At 42.4% G+C, this 18,556-nt stretch overlaps 1 protein-coding gene across 14 annotated transcripts in view; it reads left to right on the top strand.

Annotated features, from left to right (window-relative positions):
• Positions 1–18,556, top strand: part of FGGY (FGGY carbohydrate kinase domain containing) — a 457,075-nt gene that overhangs the window by 233,571 nt on the left and 204,948 nt on the right. For all 14 annotated transcript variants that reach the window (XR_001886587.1, XR_001886588.1, XM_017877238.1 and 11 more), the window contains one exon: positions 11,400–11,503. Coding sequence is in view for 12 of the 14 variants with exons in the window: in XM_017877238.1 (XP_017732727.1) it covers positions 11,400–11,503 (104 nt within the window). In the remaining 2 variants the exon portion in view is untranslated. The remainder of the gene's footprint in view (positions 1–11,399; positions 11,504–18,556) is intronic.

Raw genomic sequence — 18,556 nt, 5'->3', positions numbered from 1 at the left:
TTTTTTGATGGGGGTTTCTCTTTTTTTCCCCACCATGGGGTGTAAAGGGGTGATCTTTGCTCACTGCAACCTCCGCCTCCCGGGTTCAAGCAATTCTCCTGTCTCAGCCTCCCGAGTAACTGGGATTACAGGCATGCGTCACCACGCCCGCCTACTTTTGTGTTTTTAGTAGAGATGGGGATTCTCCATGTTGGTCAGGCTGGTCTCGAGCTCCCAACCTCAGCTGAGCCACCTGCCTTGGCCTCCCAAAGTGCTGGGATTACAGGCATGAGCCACCACACCTGGCTTTTTTTACTTTTAAATCATTTCCCTTTTAGAGATGGGATGTCAGATGCCCAAAAAATTCAGGTCATTTGCGTGAGGTCATGTAAGTGGTGATATCTGGAAGTGTCTCCCTCAAAGCCAGTGCCCTTCCTCACAGGCACCCATTCCCTAAGGCACCTAGGATGGGCACAGAGAAAGGAGAACCAAGCCTGGCTGGGGCTGCTGTCCAGAGAAGGTGGGCAGGTGTCAAGAGCAGGTGCAGAGGTGGAGAGGAGAGCTAAATCTTGTCCTCGGTAGAAGCAGAGATGTCATTCCAACTGCAGGTTTCGAAAAATGTCAGTGCATACCTCACGAGATTTTCTGTAATTCATTTCTACTCTCATCTTCTACACTATTTATTTACCTAAGCTGTTGTTGTCTTTGAAACTATGTCAGCCGTATGTCATTCATTGTGCCGCAACCCTGGGCTTTTTATCCTGCTTAGGGTTTGGTTTGGTTTTGCTTGTTTTCTCTCCCCAGCTGCTCTGCCTATCACTTAATTCTCTGAGCCCTCTGGCCTGAGTCTTATCTGGCGGTAGGGGTCACCTTACAATCCCATCTCCAGTCTCCTAGGAATAGTGGCAGGGGAGGGATCAACATCCAGCCTCAGGATCTATTTGTCTTTTTGGTCTTATTGTCTGAAGCTTGGGTCAAGGATAAATTAATCAGTCTAGATGTGGGAGAGCTCTCTAACCCTCCCCAGGGAAAGTCCTAGCCTTTATAGAAACTTGGCCTGGTTTTGGCTCTCAGAGTTAATTCCAAGCTGTGAAGAATCTGTCAATGTTCAACTAACCCCAACAAAACCTTTGGAAGTTTCTATTGCAACCGAAACTCCTATCACGGGAGGTGGTACTGAGCTTGGCATCAGAGGTTGGAGAGAGAAGAGAGCTAGCCTGCCAATTAATATTTTTGTTTTCCTTAAATTTCAGGCTTTTTTTAAGTTTAAACATCCTAAATTACCTGTCCTGTCATTTCCCATCTCTTTCCTGGTGTTTTCCTGAAGCATCTCACTGGTTCGTTTTATGTTTTTGAGGGGATTATCTGGGGTGCTGATTACTTTCCCTAACTTCAAGGAGCCTTTGAATAATTTTATGAATGAGACCATTTGTCTAGGGGCAAGAGAAGGTTGCTGAAGGCAACCTAGTCCTGCTTTCTTCTAAGAGAAATTTACACTAACATTTGTTTAGTAGTGCCTATATCCCAAGTACAAGGCTCTTGCCTTACACCTAGGATGAACAACTATTCCAGTTTGCCCCAGGATAAGCTGGGGGATTTCTTTGGGTCCTGGGCTGTAAATAAAGTATAGAGGAGGAGAGTTATCTTTTCTTCTGTCTATCCTAGGGTCATAGCTGGGGCCCTTTTAACAAAAGATAGATTAACAAGAGAGAAGCATACACATTTATGTAATATGTTTTATGTGACATGGGAGCTATCATATGGAAATGCAGACCCAGAGGAACAGTTAAATGTGAGTATTTTTATGTTAGGCTTGATGAAGGGTAGACAGACATGGAAAAATATGATAGGGCAAGAAGGGCATGATTTAATGATAATAAACTAGGGAACTTAGCAAGGCCTGTTAGTGCAGATCCATCCCTGTGATCCTTCATCTCCAGACATAAGGGTGGTGCTTTCCTTTGAGTACAAGGAGGGCACCTCTCATGTGAGGGTCTTATGACCTGCTTCAGGAGACAGTCAGAAAATCCTTCCTAGGTTTAATGACCTGCTTTAGGGGAGAATGGTGGGGGAAAGGTAAAAGCGACCTCTATGCCTCTATGATTTTCTCAGATACCTTCAGCTTAAACTATTAAAAATACTAACATGCCATGTTTTGGGGTAGCATGTCCTGAACCCCATCAAGTGCAGATACCAGGAAAAATGACCCTGTAAAGGAAATGCCATTATTTTCACCTTACAAGTGAGAAAAGTGGGGTTGGAAGAGGTGTGTTCCCTTACAGAAGTTTGCACAGGAAACTGGTGGTGAGAAATAATCAAATACAGATCTGTCAGACTTCAGACCCAGACCCAGAACTTTACACCAACCAGTTTCTTCAGAATGCAAAGTTCTGTCTCCTTCAGACTGTGTAGCTCAACAATTTTGTACCATCTGGCTATTTCTCTCTACTGTGTATTTGACTTTGTCTCTTTTGTCTCAGGGTGTACTTGAAAGCCTTTCCCTCCCCATCTTCCTTCCCTGATGGCTGATACACTTCTGCCTCACCTGCTTTAGGAGCCCCTGCCTCCAACCATCCAAACGAGGTCGGGGACTGGGGCTCCTTCCTTCTATTAGACTATTCAGATCTGAGTCACTGGTCACTCCCATAATGTCTGCCTGTGTATCTTTTCATCACTGCTAGACTGGGATCTTGTAAAATACAAGGAAACAACTTTCATCTTTAGATTTCCAGCACCCAGCATAGTTCCTGGCTTATAATAGGGGATCAGTAAATAGCTGTTGAATTAATCAATTTATAAATTTTCAGGAAGCCATTTGTGCGCTTTCAAGTCACGGTATTCAGTCTATTTAAGGACTTATTCCATAAGATGCATTTGTGGTGCTTAGGCCAGTTCTCTTAATTTTGTTTCTGTTTTTAATTTTTACAAAGTAATTTTTGTGAGTTAATTTGGCTGTTTGGATTAGATTTCAACCTGATACTTTACCATGCCTAATGTCTGAGAATGAGAAGTCGTCTTGTCTGAAGTCATAGATGATAATATCCAAGTAATCTAGAGGCTGTATTGAGGTTAGGAAGAAAGGAATTTCTGAAATCAAGTTTTTGCTTTGTCTTCACTGTGGATTTTTCTAGTTTTCTCTAAGTCTCAGATTTCCAAGCTATACATATTAGCCTACCTTTGAGATCTGATCTTTCTGGGTAGAAAGGAGAAACAGAGGAATGAGACCCAGTTATTGGAAGGTCTGTTCTTTGTTCTCTCCACTCCTCCCAATACAACCCGCCTCTTGAATTGGTTTCTGATTGCTCTAAGTCATGGAGGAGTGTGGCATGAAGACAGAAATGATGAATGCCATTCCAAGTTAAATTGCAGCATGCATGGTGCTGCATGTAATTGTGGCTTTTTGTGAAGCAAACAGATTTTGGTTTATTCTTAATGTTTAAAATGCTAGCCTGGGTTATGCCTACTACCTGGTACCTCATTTTCCTTATTCCCCTGGGACCCCAATTATTTTTGTCATCAGTTGTATAGTCAAGGACAGAAAACAGATGTTCCAGTCAATCTAAGTAAACCCAAATAACTCTGGCAAAGCACATACCGTGCTGAAAGCAAATGAACTGTTAGGCCAAGCCTTGCTATTAACACCAAAGATTGGAAGTTGTCGGCAGTAACAACAAAAATGGTGAAAATATATTGAGTAAACTGTCCCAGACATTGTTCCACTCAGTTAATCTTCATGATAGCCCTATAAGCTACATTCTACCATCATTTCAATTTTATAGATCAGGAGACTGAGACACAGGAAGCTTAAGTGATTTGACCTACTTGCCAGACTTGAAACCAAGCAGCCTAGTTCCAGGGCCCTTTCTTTGAACCATTACGCCCTAACTACTTCATATATCTAGTAAATGTCTGTTTACATCTCATGTAGACAAAGACTTTTCCTATTATCTTTCTTGCTCTGCAGAGGGTGGGAGGATTGCAGGGGAGGGGGCAGTGGCAGTGTCAAGGTGTGTAAAATTTCTCTGTTGGCTTAAATCGTGGGATTAGTTTTTTAAAGTAAACCTACTTTAGGATTTAGTTGGAGTAAGTTCTAGACCACATTTCTTTTAAGGTCAAAGTAATACTTTATGAAACATTGGGATTACTTTTTGACTTTTTTTTTTTTTTTTTTGAGATGGAGTCTCGCTCTGTGGCCCATGCTAGAGTGCAGTGGCGCAATCTCGGTTCACTTCATCCTCCACCTCCTGAGGTCAAACGATTCTCCTGCCTCAGCCCCCAGGTAGCTGGGACTACAGGCGCATGCCACCATGCCTGGCTAATTTTTGTATTTATACTAGAGATGGGGTTTCACCATATTGGCCAGGCTGGTCTTGAACTCCTGACCTCATGATCCACCCGCCTAGGCCTCCCAAAGTGCTGAGATTACAGGCATGAGCCACCATGCCTGGCCACCTTTTAGACTATTTTACTCCCCTTCATTTGTTAGGCTTGAGGTTAACCCTTTGGGTTTGCTTTAGTGGCATTTTGACAGTAAGTCCTGAAAGAGATCTGAGTTCAGCTATGCTATTGTCTGGGAATACTTAGAGTTCTTATAAGCAGTTGAAAAGAAAGGAACTAGCTTCTGTGAATTCCACGAGATAATGTAGGATAAGATAGAGTTAGAGTCAGGTAGATCTGGGTGTGATATAGTCCCACCCCAGATCCCCACAATTTAGCAGTGTGGGACCTTGTAGAAGTTGCTTGAAAAACTTTACTCTCCTCTTCTCTATTTGTAAATCAATGTGATGATAACTACCTTGCAATATCATTGTGGGAATCAAATATGATAATATTTGCAAAGTGTCCAGCACAAAGCAATCTCCCAGTAATCGAGGATCTTAGGACCTTTAGTCTTTACCAGTGATTTTTGACAAGGTATGTTGTGAGGCTCCAGTAATTACATTATTACCCATGAGTGGCCACTCAAAACCCATCAATATTTTTCACCTTTATTCATATTTAAGACACGGAGCATTTGTCAGTGATTAAATGTGCTATTGTTACCTAGAAAATGTCTTGTGCTTTACTAGTATGTGACTTCTGCCACACACATTCATTTATTCATTCATTCATTCATTCATTCATTCATTCATCAACGACAACACCAAAAAATAGTAAGCCACTGCAGTGTGAAGACTTGCCCTGGCCTCCGTTTGCTTATAGTGTCGTAAAGGGATTTGTTTGTGTTGTCTGTGCAAACACATAAACTACAGTTACAGTGGTAGAATCTGTAGAGGGTCAGGAGATGGGCTACAAAGGAAGGAGGCTTGGTCAGTTCTGCTGGGCTGGGGTGTTTTGGGGATGTGGAGAGATGTGATCAGGAAAGACTTCTGATGCTGCAACTGAGTCTTCAAAATGGAATCCATGTTCCCTAGGATTGTTATGGGATGAGGTGTATTGGTGGAAAGGATATCCTAGGCAGAGGGAGCACAGTAAACAAATGCTTAGTGTCAAGGACCACCAAATCACATTCAGGAATAAGGAGAAAAGATCCCAGCCGTATGGAGCCCTGCTTGTGCCAGGCACTTCTGTAGGTCCTGGATGGAGTAGCTCCCGTTTATTGAGTACCGGTGTGTTCCACCTAATTCTCACCGCAACTTTGTGGGTAAGTATTGCTATCCAGATTCTTCAGATATGGAAATTGAAGTTCTAAGGGATCAAGGCATTTTTGCCCAAGGGAATGAAAGAGGGATTCAAGCCTAACTCTGAAGAAGTAGATAAACAACAAAAACAGCAATAACAATAATAAAATAATAAAACAGCAAAGATTCATATAGTACTAGGCATGTTTTAACCTGTACCATTCAATATAATATCCACTAGCTATATGTTGCTACTTGAATGTGAATTAATTAAAATAAAATAAAAAAATCAGTCCTCAGTTGTACTAGCCACATTTTCAGGGCTCAATTGCCACAGGTGTCTGGTATCTACTGTATTGGACAGTACAAATATAGAACATTTCCATCACAGAATGCTCTTATTAGCACTGTTATAGGTACTTTACACCTCTATTAACATATATATAATTTTTATAATCTGTGAGGAGGATACTATTCATATTGTAGAGATGTGGAAATCGAGGCATAAAGAAGATAAGAAACATAAAGAAGATAAGAAATCACATGATGAATGAGCCCTTATTTTTAAACACTGTGCCATAATACTAACCCAATATATTGTGTTCTGTATAACATAAATGAATGTTAGTCAAAACAATGGACTTCATTGTCTGCTTGTATGTAGTCTGGTGTTAGGTCTTCTGCAGAGAACATGTCTTTGATATGATTGTTATCCTTCCAGGAGCATACAGTTGTCAATTTGCATACATAAAGCTGGTGGTCACTAGGGAGCCTTCTCTGGAGACCTTCCTCTCCAGGAACTCCGGAAACCTCCCAGCCAGCTTTGGCAAGAAACTCACTGGATGGGATTCATCAGTCAGTTCATGAATCCAAATAGTTGAATCAAGAGTCTCAAACTGATATAGTCTTAAGTATGTTCAAAACCCTTCTTATCCTTTTTGATACTTCAGAGAAGGTGCCTGAGGTTGTTATTTCAAGAGAGTCTTTTTCAAGATGCCAACACATCAGATTCAGAGACTGAAAATCCTAGTTGAGTCCAACTTCTACCTCTAAGTCACTAAATAAACTCAACTAAATTACTTCACCTTTCTGAAATTCAGTTTCTTCAATTGTGAACTGGAAATGAAATACACATATCACAGGATTTTCTAAGGACTAAATTGAAGGTTACAGTATTTGAGGATACTTTGCAAGCTATAAAGTACTTTATATGGCTATAAAGTGGGAGATAATTATAACACAAATGCAAGAACTTAGGATGTTTTTCTTCTATATAACCCTGTAAGCTTTCAAAACTGCCACAGCGTGATAAATTATAGGAAAACGTACTCTTAATCATAACATTTGCAAAGTCTCTTTTTTATTTTACATAAATATACTAGGTACTCAATGCTTGGGTGGAAGTATTGTTGGTTGGATGAATGGGAGAGACGAAGGGAGACAGCATATTAAAGTAAATAAGAGAGCTGTTCATGAAGTTTTAAATGTTTCTTTTTTACCATTCTTTTTAAACATTGCTTGATATGAACTATGTGTGTTACACTGAGGGGTGGGAGGCATTTAGTTCATTGAGTTAGCCTGTTTTTCTGCTATTTGTTTTTTAATTCAACAAACATTTATTGAGCAACTGCCATCAGTTGGGCATTGTGCAAGTTTCAGGGAAAACACAATTGATGATGTCACCATTTTTTTATGCCTGTTTTCTTCAGCTGCTACTTTTGCTCGTTAAACAATTTGAGGATTGCAGAATAAACTGACACTGGTATGGTCATATGAAGGGCCCCATCAGTATTGAGGGCTGCACTTGTGTCAAAATCACATCTTGTGAATTGTTTCCTGATGTACATGTGCAGCCTGTGATTCCTCTATGGATCGCAAAATATGTTTCTCCAGAAAGAAGAAAGCTCCTCCCACCTTTTCTTGCTTTTCCCTGTTTGTCTCTGAACCTCTTTTCTCGGGGACAGCCCACCAAAACACTGTGTGGCCAAAAGAAAAATAAGATATGTCAGCTCTCTGACTCAAGTGGTCTTGCAGTGAACATCAGCTATGCATGGCTGCTGAATGGGGGTGGACATTAGGCAGAGCATAGAGAACCTCTCTTGAGGGGAAATCAGGCTAGTCCCGCCCAACATATATAATTTTAGGTAAGGAGACACCTCAGCTCGTATTTTAGGATAAGCTCTGTGTATATACTGAGAATGGCTGAGGAAGGACCTCCATTTGTAATTCATTTCTCTCATTGTGGAGGTGAGAGAACTAGTTCAGACTTTTAGGCTATTTGTGGCAGAATTGGGGCTGAAACTCTGTTTTTCTAACTCTTAGCCTATGGCTATCACTGTGTTTCATGGTGAACTAGCACTTCCAAGTATGTTTTCATTATATAAGACAATTATAACATCGTAAAGTGAGGAGTATAGAAAGAATATAAGCTTTGGAGTCAGTCAGAACATGGTCAAATCCTGGCACTGCTTCTTAAATCCGTGTGGCCTTGGGCAAGTTACCTGAACACTCTGTTCTTCTGCTTCTGCATCTATTAAGAGGAAGAAAGAATGTTTACCTTTTATGGATGTTGCAAAGATTAAATGAGAGAACATTCAAAGAGCGCAGCACAGTACCCAGCCTATCTTTGATGTTGATACGTTTACTAGAAAGGAAGAAAGAATCTAATTGTCTCTTGAGAGGGGGTTCAGATGAGGATGATAATGATGGTGATGCTGGTGGTGGTGGAGAGAGTGATGGCAGTAGGGATGATGGTGACAGAGCTACCATTAAACATCTCTTTTTAAGTATTTCTGCAATATTACAACAACCATTTGATGTTGTTATTTTCCTCATTTTATAGCAGATCCTTCTGTCTCCAAATTCCACCCTTTTCTCATAATAGCACACTAGTTCTCAGGTTCTAAGTCTAGATATAGCAACAATGAATCTGCCAACCCAAGAAGAAACAAATGAATATTTCCTACAAATTTCTGGTTCCTTCATTTTAATTCCCTTCTAGTATTGAATGACCCTGTAACATTAACTTTACCTATACTTTATGTGTGTGCAACCGGTAAATGTGGGTGATTCTCAGGAATTCCTTGAACCTATTTATGATACTGTGGACCAACTGTGGCCAACTCCTTTTTTGTCAAGGATCTCAGAATCAATGTATTTAAGATTCCAATATTTTGAGATGTACAGATAAGTAAACATTGACTGCCCGGCTGTTGGATTTTTATCTTAGAGAAAAACCTGTGAGTCTTGGTGGCGAAGAACCAGCACTTTGGAATCAGATTACCTGAATGTGAATCACAGCCCTATTCCTTGTGAGCTGCGTGACCCTGATGAAGTTACTACTCATTTCTAAGCTTCGGTTTTCTTACCCATAAAATGAGGATAATACTAATACCAATCACATTAGGTTGTTGTACGAATAAAATGAGACATGTATAGAAAGAGCATGTAAAAAGAGCTCACTTAAAATGAGTTCATATCTTGGGTTATTCCAGTACAAAAGCCTTTGTGCCCTGAATGGAGAATCGTATCACTCAGGATCCGTCCAGCAAAACATAAACCACTCTTAAGTGTTTAAAAAACAGGCAATTTAATACCCAAAAATGGTGATCCTGATGATGGAGGAGCTGAGAAGAGCTACATTCCCTATGAAGCAATTCAGAGATCAGTGAAATGGAAATGGCTACCATCCCCAGGCTGGAGGGACTAAGGAGGGAGGTGGTGTTCCCATAGTCTAAAGGCAGGGGACACCAGCAGATGCTGGAGCCATAGCGGCCCTGTCAGCAGAGCCCGAGTGGTGGAGGGGAAACAGCTGCTGCCTGGCACAGAAGAGAAGTAAATAGGCTCTTGCTTCCCCTTTCCTCTAGGCCCAGATCTCCCAGCAGGGCCAAACTTGGCTGACTTGAGTCTGGGAACTGCTGCCTGCAGGGGCAGCCCCACAGTACTGAGCAGAGCAGGGGACTTGATCTGAAAACACATAGGCCAAGGATTCTTGTAGGCAAAAGTCTCAGACCTTTATTGCCTGGTTGTGGATATCTAACTACTGTGTGATAACTAACACAGAAAGTTTGGAAGAGTCTTACTTCCCCCTGCTGCTAGACCTCTGAACAATAGCAGAGGTTCACAGGTTGCTGTGCCCCAGAAGGTAGAATTTGGAAAAAGCAGTGGAAAACCCTCGAAAGCTATAAGAGCCCTGTCTCTGGCCTTTTTCTCACATTACTTTCTAGCAAGGGCTGCTGCTGAGCAGCCAGTGCCTTCAGTATCTGGGGATTTGTGGCCTGATGAGACATTCCTACCCTGCTATTTACCTGGCTAACTTCTGCAGAATTGAGTATAGACTGAACTTCCTTGGGCCCCTATAGGTGGGTTAGCTGCCCTTGTGGCGCCTCCTGTGATACACTGATTTCCCTGCACTGAAATGCTCCATTTAGGCTTCCCTCTCCTTCCCACCAGACTGTGAGCAGGGACTTGTCTTCTTCATCCTTGCATCCCCAAGCATTTGTACTCCTACTTCCTGCACTGAGCTAGCTACTGTGGTAGGTCCTGGGCTAAGCATTTGAGTAAGAGTACCAGCCCCTAGCAACTTTTATTATAGAAGGAAGGCAGATGGGACATGTGATGTTTCAAAATTACCAGTGTATTTTGTGCTAGGGAAGTCCAGTGCATGACACTATTTAACAGGGAGAATCATCTCTCCTAGAGGATCAGGGAAGCCCTGTCAATAGGAACTGGCCTGACAGAGAGGTTGGGGGAATGGCATTCCAGGCAGAGGGAAGAGCAAATGTGAAGGTCTTGAGGTGGGAAAGAGCATCGAGGATTAGAGATTGAGAACAAACGTGGCATTGCGTGGGAGCTGATGAGGTCAGCAGGAGCTGTTCCCTCCTGTGTCCCAGTCTCTGCGTCCTGCCTGAGCACTTTCTACCCCCAGCTTTGTGTTGTAGTTCTGTACGTCTGTATGTTTGTGGCTTCCACATCACACTTAGTATATATCATTTTGTGCATAGAAGGGACTTGTTGGATATTTGAGCAAGTGAATACAATTCCAGACCCTAAACAGTCTTCCTAGCTTTCTTGTCACATTTGTAACGTCAGTTGCCCTGCAAGTATCAAGGAATACGAGCCCTATGGGGAAGAAGCCTGAATTTCTACCATTTATGGGAAACCCTCTGCTATTTGGCATTCTGTTACTAGGAACTCGCTCTCAGTCATCTCCTTCACACTTGGAGTTCTACGATAAGTAGTAATAAGAATGGTGACTTAGGGATGCCAAAAAGATTCAGTCATCAGACAGTTCCTTTGCTTTGACTTCTTTGGAATTGAGATGTGATGTGTTAAACCAGATTCCATTTGGCTGTGCTCCTTCCTAGCAGTGTGGCCTTGGGCAAGTCAGTTAACCTCCACAGACTTTAGTTTCTCCTCTGATGTCTAGCATTATTAATATCTATGATGGGGTTAAAATGAGACCATGTATGCAAATATGTAGCATAGTGCCTGGTATTTAGTGAGCACAAAATAACTGATAGCTGCTGCTTTTGGTATGACAATTACAATTACTGCCATTATTATAATGTTGGGTGCCATACATTGACCAGAACAAAGCAAAATCCAAGCAGGCTTCTGAGTTTTCCCATGCAGGCAAGTATGCCCTTTGGGTTTCTGCTTGAGACTGCCCTACACACAGGACTCTTCCTCCATGTTGTTTGACTATTAAAAAGAAGATTTGTTAATGCTTGTTTTTAGCTATCTCTCCCCCTTTTTTATGTGTTAAAGAGGATTTGTTTTTGTTTTCCTTTCTCACAGGAGTGATTGGGGCAGATGTGAAAGGGCATGGCCTTGTCTGTGAGGGGCAGCCAGTGACGTCACGGCTGGCTGTCATCTGTGGAACGTCTTCTTGTCACATGGGGGTGAGTCCACCGAGCACAAAGGCAAAGCCCCCACACAGCAGCTGCAGCCTGGAAGAAGACCCTGAGTGCTGGCTCCTTCACCCCTTCACTTCTTTCCTCTCTTCCCTTCCTGCCCCTTGTGCTTTGTCTAGCCAGAAGCTCAGCTCCCCACTCCACCTCCCTTGCTTACATTTGCTGGATCTTTTTCCAGGGGCCAAATTCTTAGTAAGCATGAAAAGGATTGAGTGCTCTGTTTGACGTCACCCTGGCCAGAGAGCCCAGGCATGAATGGTGACATCTGATCCTAAGGTGACAAAGTCTAGCTCCCCCAGACTGATCTGTCTCTAATGGGTAGGGGGGGTCTTCTCTGCAAAGAGTGTCTGTTTTCCTTGGCCAGGGAACTCTCTCTCAATCAATATAAATCCATCTCCCTGGGAGCGTCCTGATGATCTATAGAATTAGACTGCATATCATGACTTCAAAAGAACACTGATAAGCAATTTTCACTTTGTTAATTTTTCTCCATGAATTAGTGGAAAGGCTTTCTCCAAGATTGCAGTTAAAATTTAGTGCCTGCCCTAAAATTTATATCTTCTTTAAATGCATGAGTCTGAAAGCATTCCATTCCGATAAGTACCCATTTCTACCATATTTTTATTTAAAAGTCATTACTCTGTTAAACTTAAATCGACGACTCTTTGGAATTTTCCCAGATAAGTGAAATAGAGGGAAGAGTGGGGGAGGAGCAGGGAGATGAGGAGAGATTAGAGCGGGACACAGCCCAGGGCAGAATCAAAGCAGCTATGGAGGAAATTATGTGGGATGTGAAACTGTTTTGCAACTGTAGGGACCCTTGAGCCTCTCTACCATCAGATACTCTGGTTCAGTGAATATAAATATATGTACTTATTTGTCAATCCCTGCTCTTGTGCTAAACTGTGGATATAAGAATGACATTGGCTCTCCCATTGATGAGATGAAGTTATAACAGGTATTAGAATATAATGCGAGGCCCCCCAATGTAGATACAAATTGATCTCATGATACTAAGCATCTGTCACGTGCCGAGCAATATGCGAGGTATTCTTGCACATGGCATCCCATTTTGTATGGCTGAGGGAGCCCTCCCGAGTGGTTTCCAGTCCCACTTCCTCAGTTTACTAAGTGTGGGCCTTTGGGCAAGGTACTTAAACTCTCTGGGCCCCAGATTCCTCATCTGCAATATGTGGAGAGTGACAGCACCTGTCAGAGTGCTGCAAGAATTCAATGAGGTAATACTAAGTGTTCCACGTGCAGTAAGCACATCCCAAGAGCTCACTCTTAATCACTAGGACTGTTGTTGTTACTGAGCAGAAAGCAAACAGTGACTGACTCTGCCTGGGAGGGTGCAGGGTGATAGAATCTTCTTGAGATGACATTCCTGCTGGACTTTAAGGAAATAGATTTCCTTCTGTTTGTCAGGGCTCTGGGCAGTCTTGAATGGAATTTGTCTAAGTTTTAAAATTGTAGCATATTTGTCTGGGCACAGTGGCTCACGCCCGTAATCCCAGCACTTTCGGAGGCCAAGGTGGGTGGATCACCTGAGACCAAGAGTTCAAGACCAACCTGGCCAACATGGTGAAATCCCGTCTCTACTACAAATACAAAAAATTAGCCAGGCATGGTGGCAGGCACCTGTAATCCCAGCTACTCGGGAGGCTGAGGCAGGAGAATTGCTTGAACCCGGAAGGCAGAGGTTGCAGTGAGCTGAGATTGTGCCGTTGCACTCCAGCCTGGGCAACAAGAGCAAAATTCCATCTCAAAAATAATAATAATAATTGCAGCATATTTCTTCTGCTCAGCAGCCCTTTTGTAAGGCTCAGCTGTCCCTGAAGGGAGAGATCTGCAGAGGCCTGAGGCCTCTTTAAGCCAGAAGGCACCAGCCCAGGAGCCAGCCCTTCTTTCCCTTGATATGAGTCTACACTTGTTAGATTGTCTTCACTGAATACTGATTTAATCCTGTTTAAATTATCTCTTATTTTCACAGGGATGCATCTAATCAGGCTTCTCCTGGGAGATCTGAATTTCAGGCATTTTTATCCCACTCAATTCAGATTTCCGAACAGAAGCAAATATAAGTGGATGCAAGCGTCTCTGTGATGGCCTGCTTCTCAGTCTTACTGTCTCTTAATGGGGATGAGACTGGCTTTCCCTACCCATTTATTTTACACATCTGGGACCTAAAGCATGGAAAAGTCCGGTAATTTTCCCAAAGTCACAACAAGCTTTGAAGTTCTGGAGCTAAGAACTCAAATCTAACTCTGATTCCAAAGCTCCTACTCCTCCTTTCCTCCCTGAATTGTGCATGAGTATGATGTACCCATAGAGGAATGGTGAGAGCATGGGCTTTTACGTTGTCCAGAGGTAAGCTTGAACATCTGCTCATGCACGTTTTGGCCCTCTGACCTGAGTAAGCTACTTAACTTCTCTGAGCCTCAGATTCTTCATCCATCAAATTGGGGATAATGATGCCAGTCTCACAGGGTTGTTGAGTAACATGCACTATGTAGATTTGTACCTAGCACACAGCAGACACTCAAAAATGGTGGAGATTGTTATTAAACTTTCCTAATGATGTCAACGACTCACATGAAGCAACTGTTTGGGCTTTAACAAGTTTGATGGGCAGCTGCAGTTGGTTGCCATGAATGAGGGCCATAAAATGCCAGTTTATGATGACCGTGTTGGGCTGGAAATACAGTCCCCACCCCCAACCTGCTTTGTACTTGGGGGTGGGAAGGGACCCTCTGGGCCAAGGGGATTAATCATCAGCTTTAATGTTGTGTCATGAGGGCGAGACTGTGGTCATGCTGGCATGGGAAAGTGTCTTTGATCTCCTCAGGTGCTGGGAGCCCAGCAACAATAATACCTTTGTTAGGTCTAGGAGAGGTGCAGTTCTGAGGAAACACTCCCAGGGAGACTCAAGGACCCCCTTTGTTGTGGTTCTGGCAAATAAAACCGCCAGTGTGAGGAAAAATTTACCAAACAGAACACAGGGACCAAAGGGGCTGTGGGTTTTCAAAAGTGGTTTTCAGCATGATCTGAAGGATCCTCTTTCTTCCTGTCTGCTCACTTCTGATGTTTCCAGTTTAGTAGATTGGGACAAAATTCCCAGGAACATTTTGTGCTCGATCCAGGTTACCTCTTTCTAGATCACCCAAAAAGAATAAATGAATGAATGAATGACCATGTAAGTGAGTATTGGTAAATACTTAGAAGCTTCCTACCTCCAGGTTCCTGTTGCTTCCAGGAATCTGGAGAAAAAGCCTGATGTTGAACATAAGACATATTAATAAGGCCTTTGATATTTTAGAAGATACAAGCATGGCTGCACATTTATCTTCTTTGTGGATGATTTAATTAACAGGGGGGAAACTGCCGTTCTTTTTTTAACTCCATGAAAGCGGAGCTGCTTGTTCAGAGTTAATTACTACCAAGTCACCAAAACCCCAGATAATACACAGCAGGGGTTAGCCAGAGGTTGAAAAGTCATGGGGTAAGATAGAACTGATCCTTACCATTGCACCAGCACCCTTTTCTTGAGCCGTCAAGTTGGGTTGTAACTTGGCAGCTTGTCTTCCAGTTAGCATGTCAGATGGGGAGAGGACCCTGGGGGGTCGGGGTAGGGAGAAACACTGAGGAGGTAAGATTTGAGCAGAGCAATACTTGAAGAGAGCTGGGAACTTCATCTGCATCTTAAATCGCTCAGAACTGAAGTTTTTTCAGTCTTAATGTAGAGATGGTGATTCTCTATCATTGAATGGATGTGGAGACTCAAAAGACATAGGCTCATACGCTGCCCCCACTACTTACTGTGTGAATTTAGGCAGGATGCTTCATCTTTCACTGCCTCAGTTTCTGCATCTGTTAAATGTGGGCGATAGTATTTACCCATAAAATTTTGTTGAGGTTCACATTAGACCATCTTTGTAAATGACTTGGCACTGTACCTGGCACAAAATACCAAATATGATATTGTTATTAAAAATGAGTCATTAGGCCAGGCGCAGTGGCTCAAGCCTGTAATCCCAGCACTTTGGGAGGCCGAGACGGGCGGATCATGAGGTCAGGAGATGGAGACCATCCTGGCTAACATGGTGAAACCCCGTCTCTACTAAAAAATACAAAAACTAGCTGGGCGAGGTGGCGGGCGCCTGTAGTCCCAGCTACTCGGGAGGCTGAGGCAGGAGAATGGCGTAAACCCGGGAGGCAGAGCTTGCAGTGAGCTGAGATCTGGCCACTGCACTCCAGCCTGGGCGACAGAGCGAGACTCTGTCTCAAAAAAAAAAAAAAAAAAAAGTCATTAATCATGCATGAACAATCCATGTGATTATGGATTAGAATTAGAGACATCAGTATGAACTTATATTTAGTTTAACATAGATGCAGATGGATGCATGTAGACATAGTTATGGATATATATACATATACAAGTTAGTAAATACATATTTATTTCCTGGCTCTGTTAGCTGAGATGGCCTAGAAATAAGGACACCCCAAGAGCTAGTTTTTACCAGCACGTAGTGTCCAGATAATAGTGTCTAATACCATTATCCAATACAAAGAACCAGGACTCCTTGGAGAAATGGTTGATTTTAGGATTGGGATAGGAAATATACAAGATGAGCTTGGCACATTTGCAGTACCAGAAAGTTAGGAAGTTCTCAAAAAAAAAAAAAAAAAAAAAAAAAAAAAAAAAGATGAGAATGTGTCACAGGGAGCCAACTGCAGGAGCTCCCAGTGGCCACAACTGGAACAATTTAGCAGTAAAATAAAGTATTATGAATTATAACCCAAAATATAACATAAATATCCATAAGACCACACTGACATAAATTATTTTGAATAAATAAATAAATTAAAAGAAGAGACACATCTCCTATACAGAAGAATTCCAAATAATTTATGTAAATGTTCCGCCATTAAGGAGATAGAGCATAACTTTCCACTCCTTAAGTGTGGACTGCACCTAGCGACTTCCTTCTACAAAATATGGTATAGAAAATGGGGGAAGAGTAATTTTACATTGGAGAAATATGAGAAACACTCAGTCATGCAGGTGACAAGGTCAACATCAACAACAATAAGTCATGTTGATAGTATGTACCCTTGATATGATGTAATGAAAATGACACTTTGTTGTGTTCATCCCCAAATCCTATAAGCCCAGTCTTATTACCAGGAAAACACCAAATGGATCTTAGTTGAGGGATATTCTGTAAAATACTTGACCAGTATTTCTCAAAACTGTCATCCAGGTCATCAAAAAACAGGGAAAGTCAGAGAAACTATCACAGCCAACAGGAGCCTAAAGAAACATAATAACTAAATGTAATGTGGTATCCTGAATGGGATCCTGGAGCAGAGAAAGAACATTGGGTAATATCTAAGGAAATCTGAATAAAGTATGGTCTTCAGTTCATGATAATATATCAGTGTCATTCACTGTGACATATATACTTGACAGAAGATATTAATGATAGGGGAAATATAACGGTGTGAGGCATATACGATCTTTACAACCATCTTACGTTGTAAAACTATTCTAAAATTTAAAATTTATTTTAAAATATTCATTAACTATTCACTCATAAAGAAAACTTTTTTTTTTTTTTTTTTTTTTAATTTACCTGGCTAAGTGCTAAAAGTCTTCAATAAGATAAAATGTCTGCTGGGTGCGGTGGCTCACGCCTGTAATCCCAGCACTTTGGGAGGCCGAAGCAGGTGGATCATGAGGTTAGGAGATCGAGACCATCCTGGCTAACACAGTGAAACCCTATCTCTACTACAAATACAGAAAAGCTGGGCATTGTGGCGGACACCTGTAGTCCCAGCTGCTGGGGAGGTTGAGGCAGGAGAATGGCATGAACCTGGGAGGCGGGGCTGTCAGTGAGCCGAGATCGCGCCACTGCACTCCAGCCTGGGTGACAGAGTGAGACTCCGTTTCAAAAAAAAACTGTCATGCCTGCCTTCAAAGAGCCCAGGCACACTGAGAAAGACAAAAAAGGGAGATATACTGCAATACAAAGTGGTAACTACTATAGTCAATGCATGGCTAGAGTATGGTGGAAATAGGAAGAAGGGCTGTCTCAAGTTCTGGGTAGATGAGGAGGTTTTCCTATAGGAAGAGATATTTGCAGGATCATGGCTTCCCCGCCCCACTGGGACAATGTTCCTGCCAGCCCAGTTTCTGTAGTAGGCCCTTTCCTCAGTCTTCTCCATTTTGTTTTTCTTTGCTGTGTCCACAAAGCCTCACAGATGACTTCCCCTGAGGCCTGAGCAGTATGTGGGTGTGTATGAGCCCTTTGGGAGGGCACCACAGGGAGAAAGGACAGCCATGTAACATGAACTGATGGTCTTCTGTTACTAGCTGAGAAGAGTGGGCAAATGAGACCAGTTTCTCTGTCATGGTCTCTTTAACAAGTGACATTGGCAGAAGTTACCAGAGGGGTGGAGTGGGACGGGATTCCACATGGTTCAGTGGACCACTGTTACGCCTAACAATGAAAGCGCTGAGATGCTGCTCAGAAAGTGCCCCGCTTCCTCTTCATTTACCAGGACCTGTTGTTGTCAGCCCTCTAGAAACCAGCATTCTCAGGACACTCTCTGTGTCAGGACTAGCTCTCAGATTGCATGTTTTGAAAACAAACTATATTCTAGGCATTGGTTTGGCAAGGAGAGGGTTGATGTGGTTCAGTGGACAACGAGAGACAGACTGTGCGCTCAAGAATCTCAAGGTAGCTCTTTCCTCAAGACATTTGAGAAGCATTATATAAACATTGTGCTGGACTGAGTATGTTTAATATCTCTGACCCCAGGCAGTAGCACCCCAGCCTCAGTCTTCATGAGAAGATAAACAGTAATACTACTAGCTACCATCTATTGACCGCAGACAGTGTACTAAGCACCTTACTAAAACTTTGTATCATGTAAACAGCTCAACAATCCTATGAAGTAGGCGCCATTACTGTCCCTCATTTTACAAGTTAGGAGACTGAGGCAAAGAGTGATTGAGTGGGTCATACAATGTTTAGG

The sequence above is a fragment of the Rhinopithecus bieti genome, unplaced genomic scaffold, assembly GCF_001698545.2.
Source record: "Rhinopithecus bieti isolate Rb0 unplaced genomic scaffold, ASM169854v2 scaffold_6380, whole genome shotgun sequence".
Classification (NCBI taxonomy): domain Eukaryota; kingdom Metazoa; phylum Chordata; class Mammalia; order Primates; family Cercopithecidae; genus Rhinopithecus; species Rhinopithecus bieti.
Note: the sequence above shows the minus strand (reverse complement) of the source record. Positions and strands in the feature narration are given on the sequence as shown.